Source organism: Micromesistius poutassou (genome assembly GCF_964030765.1).
Source record: "Micromesistius poutassou genome assembly, chromosome: 15".
In the NCBI taxonomy this organism is placed as follows: Eukaryota; Metazoa; Chordata; class Actinopteri; order Gadiformes; family Gadidae; genus Micromesistius; species Micromesistius poutassou.
This window is the reverse complement of record NC_140285.1, coordinates 1173217-1185414: the sequence shown is the minus strand read 5'-3', so window position 1 is coordinate 1185414 and position 12198 is coordinate 1173217. Positions and strand designations below refer to the sequence as shown.

The 12198-nt window shown below is 47.5% G+C and overlaps 1 protein-coding gene and 1 long non-coding RNA gene across 2 annotated transcripts; one reads left to right on the top strand and one right to left on the bottom strand.

Annotated features, from left to right (window-relative positions):
* Positions 1 to 3: 3 nt before the first annotated feature.
* Positions 4 to 8551, top strand: LOC311359685 (GPI transamidase component PIG-T-like; the record flags this gene model as incomplete). Its single annotated transcript, XM_084479742.1, has 7 exons — positions 4 to 73; positions 1052 to 1149; positions 2513 to 2669; positions 4610 to 4810; positions 5234 to 5399; positions 5889 to 5972; positions 6446 to 8551. 7 exons carry the CDS (start codon positions 4 to 6, stop codon positions 6693 to 6695), a joined length of 1026 nt encoding a protein of 341 aa, XP_084335868.1. The 3' UTR covers positions 6696 to 8551.
* A 706-nt stretch (positions 8552 to 9257) lies between these two features.
* LOC311359464 lies at positions 9258 to 10165 on the bottom strand. The gene is made up of 2 exons (XR_014638231.1): positions 9940 to 10165; positions 9258 to 9678 (listed from the first exon to the last, which is right to left on the bottom strand). It is a non-coding gene; the product is annotated as an uncharacterized lncRNA (long non-coding RNA).
* Positions 10166 to 12198: the final 2033 nt, after the last annotated feature.

Here is a 12198-nt window from a genome sequence, read left to right as displayed (position 1 = left end):
TCCATGTCCATGGAGCTCCGGCAGACCCTCAACGTGGTCTTTGACCTCCACACCTCCGGCCAGGGCAAGCGAGGTGCGCTGGAAACCCCACCGCCGCCGTCGTCTACTGCGCTGTACCCGAGTTTGCGTCGCGCGCACGTCGTCGCGTGATTGGCCGACATGAACCTGTGCAAACCTGTACAACATGTGGCCCGATGCTCCTGAAAGTAGATGACTGGGCTACGTTGTTTGTTAAAGGGGTGATATTATGCCGTTTAGCCATTACCGGCCATTCGAAAATCTGCCCCTTTCTCGGTTTTAGTGACATCACAAATGGGCGTGTCCACCTAGAGGTGTGCTGGATAGATCAGTCTAACAGCCCACCCAGTAGCAGTATTACATTATAATAATAATATACATATATTATACAGCAGTAACTGTAGCAGATGTTGCTGATATATCGAGCGTACAATACATCTCGGTGGACACGCCCACTTGTGATGACACAAAAAAAAATAGGAAAAGTTAAAAAAAAAATCCTAACACAGAGCCTGAGCCTGAACCACTTTTGAATATCAATCCTGAAGCTTTATTTCTGTTTTACCGGACGACTTTCATGTAGTTATGTTTACCTTTCCACTGGTCTTCAATACCAAAAAAAATCCCATTTGAAAAGGCTGATGGATAGCCTGGTCCTACCAGACTGTCGTACTTCCATTTGTAGTACTGAAGGGAAACGAAACTTGAGCGGAAGTACGTCGAGCGGGCGGTGCCAGGCTAGTCGATGGAAGCGGTAAAATACAAACCAACTGCCTCAATTGCTCCCCAAACCTTTTTACGCTTTCATGTATTTGCTCAAAACCAGTTGAACGAAACACGGCTGATCAGCGCGCTTTTGGGTACTTTTTGGGAACGTTTCAAAAGTTCGCTTAAAATGATCTTGACATTGAAACACGCCTCCGGTCTCTGTTCTCGTTGACGCTTGTGTCTTAACCTTTGGTGCCAGACAACAGAACAGACAACGAACCAGTGTTCATATTCCGTCACGTGTGTTTCGTGGCTCTCCCTTCAGAGTGGTCGCTGTTCAAGATGTTTTCCCGGACGCTGACGGAGGCCTGTCCGCTGGCCTCCTCCAGCAAGGTGTACGTGGACGTCACAGACAACCCTCAGGTGAGCCACGCCTCAGAGCGCAGGCAGCTGCACGCTCTGCCGCCGGGCACCCTCCCTCCAGCTGTCACTCACTGACGTGAACGCCTTCATGCGAACGCGCTGCATCTCTACGGTGCTTTTATCAACCAGCAGCCACTCGGAGCGCTTCACAATACCGCCTCGCGTTCGCCCACTCATGCACACATGCACCCATTCACACACCGACGGCGGAGTCGGCCACGCAGGGCGACAGCCAGCCAGCCGGCCAGCCGGTCGGGGAGCAGTCAGGGTGAGGGCGTCTCGCTCAGGGGACACCTCCACACTCTAGCTGGGGAGGAGCCGGGGGGATCGAACCAGCGACCCGCCGGTTACCGGCCAACCCGCTGGACCTCCTGAGCCACACGCCGCCCTGCCCACTGAGCTGGAAGCTATGAAGGCTTGTAGCGGTGGAAGTATTTCCAGTCCATTTCCTTTCCTCCCTTTTTGAGGCTTTTTTTTGGGGGCGAGCAATAAAAAAACGAATCATTTTGAGTGGCTCATGCGTGAAATTAGGTTGGCTTGGTTGTAAGTGTTTGGGGTTTGTTGTGTTAAATTGATCTTGTGGTTGCTGACAAGTCTTTTAATTCGGGGGGGGGGGGGGGCCTCTGTCATTTCCTCGTTTGTGAGTAAATAGGCTGTGGCCCGCGTGTGACCGAGCGTGGCCGTAGCGGCGCGACGGTACGGAGCTAGCAGCTGCACTAAAGCAGCACTCGGCGGCAGCAGCAGCAGTGAACGATGTGGAGGAACGCGTGCATCCATCTCGCCCCGCCACTCGCTTTTAGAGCACGGCACAGAGTCTAATCGGTCCACTTTTGGCTCGGGCGCACACACACATCTCATGTCCTGGAAACGTGGGCGGGGTGGGTGGAGGGGGGAGATGCTTTATGGAGTTTGAAGTTTCAGTCACTCATCTTCTTTCAGTTGAGGTTTTTTTTGTGTGTCCCGTGAGACGGATGCCTCCGCGTTTTGTCGTTGGGTCAGACGCCCACTGTGCCAACGCGTTATTTGACTCTCTCTCTCTCTCTCTCTTTTGTAACAAGTGCAAAACATTATTTATGAGGCACATTTATTCCAAGGGGATGTTGAGCGTGTTTTACCCAAATCCTGGAGTGGAACAAGCGTATGGATATGCCTGAGGGATATGGCTCTGGAGCCAGCATCGTTGATGAGGACCACGACATTGGCGTCCCGTCAGGGAAATCACCATGGGGGCAGTTTCCTTAACCCTGTGTGTGTGTGTGTGTGTGTGTGTGTGTGTGTGTGTGTGTGTGTGTGTGTGTGTGTGTGTGTGTGTGTGTGTGTGTGTGTGTGTGTGTGTGTGTGTGTGTGCGTGTGTGCGCCTCAGGGAGAGCAGTTTGAGCTGAGCCCGGCCACGCCCCTGCTGACCCAGGCGGTGGTGCTGGGCGACAGGCGGACCTACTCGGTGTACGACCTCACCCAGCAGGCCTCCTTCGGGTCCTCACGCTCCCTCAACATGCTGCTGCGCTGGAAGGCCGCCGACGGTGAGGGACCGCCATGGGGGGGGGGGGTTGATAAACGAACAAGATGAAGAAGGGTTGGAAAGGGTTTAATGCTGCAGTCCTTGGTTGGGCCGTGATGGGTCGGTACCGGGTACCGTTCAAAGGTTCCGGGGTCAACCAGACAATTTCCGGTTTTCCATCAAAACTCAAGCCGTTTCTCAATTCGCGTTCTCGTGCGTACTCGTGTACTACTACGTCTACTACGAAACACGGCTGATCAGCGTGCTACTTTTTGGAACGTTTCAAAAGTTCGCATAAAATGATCTTGACATTGAAACACGCCTCCGGTCTCTGTTCTCGTGACGCTTGTGTCTTAACCTTTGGTGCCAAACAACAGAACAGACACCGAATCAGTGTTCATATTCCATCACGTGTGTTTCGTGGCTCTCCCTTCAGAGTGGTCGCTGTTCAAGATGTTTTCCCGGATTTTTCTCAATTCGCGTTCTCGTGCGTACTCGTGTACTCACGTTCTCGGTAAACGTCATCAGTGGTAGCCCGAGCACTGTTCCAATTCCAAGTACGCGAGAACGCGAGTACTGTCGTAAAAAAACCCGGAAGTGTTCTCGACGCGTTCTCGATGAGGCCGTTCTACCGAGGACGCATCCTCGGAGGTGACTCGTGTGGACTTGGGACCGTTAAATATCCCAGGATGCATCATCGAGTCCGCTGCTGTTCCAATTTCAGGTGCGTACTCGCGTCTTCTCGGAAGTCTGTACTTGAAAGTCCGGACTTGCCAAGTACGTACTTCCAAGTCCGCGAGAACGTAGTCCGCGTACTTGGTATTGAGAAACGGCTTCAGTCTTATTCAACAGTTTTCAGCTGTGCTCACAGAATAGACAACAACGGTGTTATTTAACCTGTGGTACGCCAGGGTACTGCAGGGGGCACATGGTATTTTATTCGTGAAATATACACATTTACATTGATTAAAAATGATGTAGAAATAAGTAACTCCTTATTATAAATAAATATATTATGAATATATTAAGTAAATATAGTATGATGGCGTGTTAATATTTAAAAAAAAAATAGTGTGGCTTTGTGTATTTCATCGTATGTTTTCCGTCGTAATGCTTTCCAGTGAGGTTATGGGTTTGCTTAATAATCACACGTGGCGCGACGGCAGTACCGCCGCTGACCTTTCCCTCCCCTGCTCCTCTGTGGCCCTGGTGAAGTGATACTTGTGTATGAAGGGGCAGCCGACAGCCTCTGCATGTGGATTCATCCATTGTACCCTGTCTGCGTTTGAGACGGTCCCTGAAAGGTCTGGTTGACCGTTAAGGGGTCCGCCTTAAGTCAGACAGAACCACTGTGAAACAGGCCACCGTTTCACCTTAAGAATGAACATAGACAACAGAGTTACATTTACATTCAGGGCATTTAGCAGACGCTTTTATCCAAAGCGACTTAACAATTTGTACATTTGTCAGAAGACAGAGAAACAACAATATATCTCTTGTCGGTACAGTGAGGATGTTCACAGAACCAAGTGCCGAGCACTAACAACCACTGGGTTAACCCATTCCCCGTGTACAACAGAGATAGCTAGGATAAGACGCTACACGATAAGTACTAATAATAACTCAATACAAACATACAGTCAGTGCGTACATTAAGCGCCAGGACGTACAACGGTCCTAGCAAACAAACTAAGAGAGAGGGCAGCAGTGAGGCTGGTGAGTGAACCTATTGTTTGTCACTCTGAGAGGAGACTTCTCTGGCTCACCGCGTACCGGGGACGGTGGTGATCTGAGAGTAGGTCGTAGTCCGAGACGGACGGCCCTGGCAGAAACTCTGATCCCTGCTCCACTGTGGCCCCATGCTCCCCTCCCCCACCCACCCCACCCCACCCCACCCACCCCACCCACCCCACCCCACCCCACCCCACCCACCCCACCCCACCCCCCCCACCCCACCCCCAGGCGAGATGCTGCGGCCGCTGCTGCACAGCGAGCGCTACGTGGCGGGCTACGGGCTGCAGGCGGGCGAGATCCACACGCTGATGTACAACCACCACCCGTACCGCGCCTTCCCCGTGCTGCTGCTCTCCACCGTGCCCTGGTACCTGCGGCTCTACATCCACACGCTGACCGTCAGCAGCAAGGGCAAGGACAACCGGCCCAGTAAGTCCTCCTACCTGAGGGGGGGCGGGGGGGGGGGGGGGGTTAGTACCTCACCAGGAGGTTTAGTGGCTTTGTTTTTGCGTGTAGAAGGTTGTTCCCCCCCCCCCCGTTAGTAAGTCATTCATAATAGGTTTTTTTGTCGGGATGAAACTGTTTTTAGCGATTATAGTTGTGTGTGTGTGTGTGTGTGTTGCCTCTGCTCAGGCGTAACACCCTTGACCCACCAACGAGTGGATCGCTTTTTAAGTGCAGTGTCCCTGTTTGGCCACAAGGGGGCGACGCTGAGCCGTGTTTACCGTCTGCATAACGCTCCGCTGTCAGTGAAACAGAAAGGCTTCACCACAGACTAGCCCGTCTCCGTAGGACGCTTTGACTTTAATCCTACCGTCGTTTCATGGCAACCCCCCCCCCCCCCCCTGCCAGGCTACATCCACTACCAGCCCTCCAAGGACCGCGAGAGGCCCCACCTGCTGGAGATGCTCCTGCAGCTGCCGCCCAACTCCGTCACCGAGGTCACGGTGGAGTTCGAGCGGGCCCTGCTCAAGTGGACGGAGTACACCCCCGACCCCAACCACGGCTTCTACGTCGGGTAGGTGTCGTCCGAGGGGACGTCCCCCCCCGTTCTCAAAGTCAAAGTCTTCTGCAGCGGCGGCCGTTGTGCCGATTTGGTTCAGTGGATTAAAGGATTCGGGGGGGTTGGTTCAGAGCAGAGCAGGGGTGCAGTGAAACGGTTACAATTTGGGGTAAAAAGGAAGCGAAAAACAAAATAAACCAATAATGTGATTTTTGGTGGCATAGCTAACACACCCCCTTCATTTAAACAGGCCCTCAGTAGACCACCTCTATAAGGTCGCTTTCACCACATAACCTCCTTCTCTCCTCTCCCCTTCCTCCTTTTCTTAATCTTTTTATTTATATACGTTCATTTTGTGTTTGTGTACATGTTGTGTTCACTCTGTAAAGCGTCTTTGACTGATTAGGAAAAGTGCATCGAAGTCGAATTTCTTCTTCTTCTTCTTCTTCTTGTTCTTCTTCTTCTTCACGTCCTCCTGACCATGACCTCACGTTCTGGTTCCAGGTCGTCGGTCATCAGCGCGCTGGTGCCCAGCGTGGTCGCCATGGACACCAACAGCACCCTGGACCGCCCGCTCTTCAGCAGCTTGTGAGCACCGGCTTGTTTCCACGTCAACGACGACGACGCCGCCGACGTACCACGCTGCGATTCCACCTGCCCGTTCCATAACCAAACATCACATTTACGTTTCGCATTCAGGGCGTTTAGCAGACGCTTTCATCCAGAGCGACTTACAATAAGTACACTTGTCATAAGGAGTGACACAATATATCGCTGTCGGTACAGTAAAGATGTTCATAGAACCAAGTGCCAAGCACCAACAGTCACTAGGTCAACCCATTCCCCGTACACAGCAGTGATAGCTAGCTAACGCTACACAATTTAGTACTATGAATGAACACAACATCCAGTAAGTGCGTACATTAAGTGCCAGGACGTACAACGTACAATAGTGGGAGGGGGGGGGGGGCTATGCAGAGTCCAGGTGAACTCTGAACAGGTGAGCTTTGAGTCTTTTACCCACCGTGACGCCGTCCCCCTTGTGGTCTCTGCCGGTACAGCTTCCCCTGCAAGGAGGAGGCCAGCTACTTCATGCGCGTCTACACGGAGCCGCTGCTGGTCAACCTGCCCACGCCCGACTTCAGCATGCCCTACAACGTCATCTGCCTCACCTGCACCGTGGTCGCCGTGGGTTACGGCTCCCTGTACAACCTGCTGACCCGCACCTTCCAGGTGGAGGAGCCCAGCCCGGGGCTGGCCAAGCGCATCGCTAACGTCATCCGCCGGTTCAGAGGGGTGCCGCCGCTATGATGAAGTGACAGGACGTGACATCGCGGGCGGGCGGCGGGACGGTTTAGCTCGCTCGCTCGTTCGAACCGACGGGAAAGTCTACTGTTCAGGGAGAGGGGGGGCGGGGCGGGGGTGAGATGGTTGTGTTTTTTTTACGCTGTCAGAGAACTGTTGTTTTGCGTTTGTTTTTGAACCAGGGACAGTTGAGTTTCTTTTAGGATTCAGATTCTTTTGCTGCTAATGGATTTTTTTTGTGTGTTCTAACGGATGAACGGACGGTGGATCGGTCTCTAGAGGAAGAAGAAGCAGCGTTCTCCGTCGCTCTGCTGCAGTGAAGACTCGGGTTGTTTTGTGTTAGCCTTGTTTGGTTTCCTCTTTTGAGAGCGAATCGTCTTTGAGGTCACGCCTGCTACGGGCCAATCAGAGGGCTGTTCTACTCCTGAGGCCTTGGAGTCCTTGTGATTAAAACGTGTGATGGGTGAAAATGTACAAACTGTAAAAAAAAAACTGGCATTTATTGTAGCTTTTATACACCTATTGAAAATAACTCGATAGATTTTAATTAAATCCGAATTTGAATGAGTGGAGCATGTTTGACATTTTAGAAACACTCGCATTACGGGATCTACCAATTTAACGTGCATGAATTAACGCATGTGCTTTTCCATCTCCAAAAGCTTTTTTTTCATGCATTCGGGTCACTTTTGCAAGACTGCAACATGCTTACTAGATCATATTCTGACCGGTCTCTGTAGGGTGGTCATATTTATTTGTTCAGAATCAAATGTTAAAGGGCACACATATATTCATATGACAATGGGTGAGTATTCTCCATTAATCTTCTCCACTTACAACTATTTATTACTACATTTTGGGGTCAATGAGAATGAGAATTCTTTTGAATAATTCTGAAAATAAAGGTTTATTTAAAAACATTCTTGTCAAAGTGTTTATAATGCCACACACACACGTTATAGTAGGCCTATCATAATAGGCCTACTATATCATAATAGGCCTACTTTGTGGCTGTCCCTTTGTGTATTTGTGGGTTCACATTGGTTTCCGGGGACAGTCCCCGTTTTCAGTGACCTGTACCCGGCCACTGCTGTCCCCGGAAATGTCCCCGGTTTTCACTGTGACTGAAAGATCCGAAATTGGAATAAAGGAAAAAATGAAAAAACTAAAATGTTGACCAAAAGACATGTAGTTGCGCACCGTATCTACTGCTCGCACAGCCACAGGCTAAAGCCAGCCAGAACAAGCCCCGATCAGAGTAGAATGCCCCTCTAGAATACACATAGCTGCGCGGTAGAACTATATTCTTCCCTTCGCGAGAGGCTACAGCCTACCTACGCGGTACTTTCATGGCATTCGTGCATCTATTCAGCCAGCTATGGTGTAAACACAGCAGGAATATCATTGACTGAATACGATTGGCGAACCAAAGGTGTTCTTGTAAGTGTTACTGTTTATCATGCTGTATGTTATTTAATGTTGAATTGATATGTGTATTATCTACGATGTGTGTGTATGATCACAGATCTGTTTGTCTGACAGACACAGCTGTTTTGCATGTTGTGTCCCAACTGTAGCAATTCTGTGTGTGTGTGTGTGTGTGTGTGTGTGTGTGTGTGTGTGTGTGTGTGTGTGTGTGTGTGTGTGTGTGTGTGTGTGTGTGTGTGTGTGTGTGTGTGTGTGTGTTGGTTTTTGTAAAGACCATTGTATTAAGACTTCCTGTTTCTGAATTGTGCAACCATTTGTTTTTCACTAAACTCTTTGGTGGGTCACACCAACTTTTACATGGAATTGACAGTGTCTAAAGATAAATCAGTGTATGGCACGACACATGTCCCAACCTCATTACTGTGCTGCCCATGTATAAGACATTGGGTTAGGTAAATAAGGTTTAAGGTATGTTGGCCTTCATTTGTAATGTATATATATATATTTTTTTTTAATATATTTCAAGTTAGGGACCATTCACAATAACATATTAATATTGTACAATATACAACAATATATGGCAGGTTAGCTGCTTGCTACATTTAGGGAAAACTGATTCAACCCCCTTAAAACCATATATTTTCTAAAACCATATACCTGAAGTTGTCATTCAACTTGAAGCGTGGCATTTTCCATTTTCCATGTCTTCCCCAAATCTTGTGAAAATCATATGGTGTAAGGAGGAGGCCTTGGTTTGGGTGAAGTGAAGTGATTTTAAGGATGTTCTTGATCTCAGCTAGAATTTACTACTTAAAAAAAAAAAAAATTATTAATCAATTCCTTTGCAATTTTGGATTTAGAGTGAGAGAAACTGCTTTGTGAATGGTAAGGGCAGTGTCCCCATTTTAGTTTTTCTATGACAAAAACACTACATGTTTGGAGGTTTTTACACAGCTGAACCCAAAATGTCCCCGGATTTTGTCTCAGAAATCTGGTCACCTTAGTGTAACATGATCCACCTTCTCTACATTCGACGCCCTGAGGGAGATGAATTGGACTACAGCTACTAATGCACTCGAGGCAATACGAATTAGGAAGTAGAACAAGAAAGTGTGAATGGCATAGATTGGAATTCATGTGTTGTGTTTTTTGGGTATTACTTTAATTAATGACGGAAGAAAACAGAAACAAAGATTCATTAAATTGAGTAAATACAGGACATTTTGCAGCATTTCAGGGTTTTGGTCTAATGTCCAACGACGTTCTCTAATATTGGGCCAACGACCCTGTGCTGTGATTTGACTACGATCCTTTGATTTCATCCTCTTCTTGTCCATTACTGCTCCTCCACACCTTCATACGTGGGGGTGTCGAGGCCGACCAACCATAGGTCCTCCCTGCTCGCCCAATCACCAATACCAACCATTCAACAATGGCTGACTGCAGATATATCCACATCCATTGGAGCAGCATTTCTCATCAGAAGGGCAGTCATCGTCTCCATAACACAACATAATACATCTCCCAAATGACCGTGGGTCAGGGCAACTGCCGGGTTTACCTACATTCGAAAGAAAAATAAAGTCAAAGTTTTATCATTTTTAATCTAACCACTTAATTAATCCACGTGCTGATTGTTTAAATCTGACCATGAATCTTCGGCACCAAACTTTTGAGACCTGCTTACCGATACAAATGTCGACACATTCGAAAACTTTTCTGCAATCATGGGTTGAGCTATAGGCGTCCCCAATCCGGAATAATACAAAACGCTACAACATTGTAAAATAGATACAATATGAATACATAAAAACAAACTTACTTGATTCAGGTAGTGCGTCAACGGTTTTTTCTGAATAAAACGCACAGAGTAAGACCAAAGTCAACACGCTCAATACAGAGAAATTCATTTTCATGTCTAGGTCAATGCTTTAAACCCAACCAATAAAGCTTCCACTGCGCAGCAGAAGCATTTATAGAGCTGGTAAGTCCCGCCCCTCCCGCTAAACCCCTAAATCCCTCTGGTGGTCAAACGTGTGTATAACATGTTGGGAAACGCTAAACCCCAGTGGACCTCTAGGTTGAAAAATCGTTAATGCAAGTGAATGTGAGAAAATAATTATTTTCTGGTCCCGTTTGAATTGTGAAGATGAAGTGTGGCGTCTGCGCCTTTAGTCTAGTATTGAGGTGTCGCCCGGTGCGTATAGTCTCCAAAAAACGTAATACTCAAGTGAAGAAAGGGGAGATCGCACACAAGGGCTGAGAAGTTCCAAAAGTGTATTTTAAAAGCCGAAACAACAATTACAGGCCACATAACCAAGGGGTAAACGTTTCGGGTCTAGCCCTTCATCAGTGTTCCTTGTACGTGATGCCTGCCAATCACCCAATCACCCCAAGACACATGAGTGCATTTGGGGTCACAGTGTATCCAAATCACCAAAGTTACACCACAGATACTATAATATCACAATTATATACAAACATGTACAGGAGATATAACAACATTTGTATACAGAAACATACAGTCACAGAACATTTTAGTCCATTATTCAACCAACTATACTAATTACAACAGTTACAGCCAACATGTTACGGTAAATTCATCATTGATCGTCATCGGACAAACCAGGAGGGTTTGTCAATGTTTTGTGGACTTTTGGCAAGACATATATATGTCTTGCCAAAAGTCCACAAAACAAGGTTTGTCAATGTTTTGTGGACTTTTGGCATTGGCATTGGCAAAACATTGACAAACCCTCCTGGTCGTCCGATTGTGGCATGCAATGACAGCCTGATGGAAGCCATATCTCTGTATGTAGATCGCATCCTCAGACCTCTGGTCGTGACATTACCGTCTTACTTGAGAGACACAGGCGATTTCATAGAACAACTAGGCTATCAAAGATCGACGTAAACTTGAGTGCCCAGGAGACCTTCCTCACAACGATGGACGTGGTATCATTGTACACAAACATTCCACATGATAAAGGTATCATTGCAATGCAATATTTTCTTGATCTAAGAACTGATAAAACCCCCCTTACAGCCTTTCTTATCGAGATGATTGCTATGCTATTACATAAAAACTTTTTCTTGTTTGAGGACGAATATTACTTACAAAAGCAAGGGGCGGCTATGGGCTCTAGATTCTCACCTGATTATGCATGGTTATTTATGGGTTATCTGGAGGAAAGATAGCCTACATATGGAATAACATCTTACTGTGGAGGAGGTATGTGGATGACGTATTTTGTGTGTTTAGGGGGTCTTTAGAAACATTTAATGACTTTGTATCTCATTTGAATAATATGGTTGAGTCCATTAAATTCAGTGCTGTATTTGACGCTAAATCTGTCTCTTTCCTTGACACCACGGTCTCTTTAGAGGGAGGGAAGTTATCGACTACCTTATACACTAAACCGACCGACAAAAATAGCATATTACATGCCTCCAGCACACACCCTACATACCTAAAGAAATGACTCATCAACATCATCATCATAGCACATTCGGTTATCTTGAGTCCATGGAGGCCTAGTCCATTATTCAACCAACTATACTAATTACAACAGTTACAGCCAACATGTTAAGGTCAATTCATCATTGATACCACTAGGGTGCAGGGTTTTTAGTGTAAAGATCCAGAAGGATTCTCTTTGTAAAAGCCTTCTTTCAGTGTCCCCACCTCTACGTGTGGGCTTCACCTGTTCAATAACTGTGAAGACGAGTGAGGCCAACTGATGGCCGGCATGCATTCTTTAATTTGTCGGCTATGTCTGGTGTACGTAGTGGTGCAGGCTAGACCTACGCATATCCCTCTTTAGGGAGGTTGTGGTTCTTTGGACTCTCTCTAGGGCTTCGTCGAGCCAGGTGGAGGGGTAGCCTCTTAGACTAAATTGCTTGTACATTTTTCTGGCTTCCTTATCGAAATCAGACACATGTGTACAAATCTGTTTCATTCTGAGAAACTGTGTGTAGGGGAGTCCTTTCTTTAGGTATGTAGGGTGTGTGCTGGAGGCATGTAATATGCTATTTTTGTCGGTCGGTTTAGTGTATAAGGTAGTCGATAACTTCCCTCCCT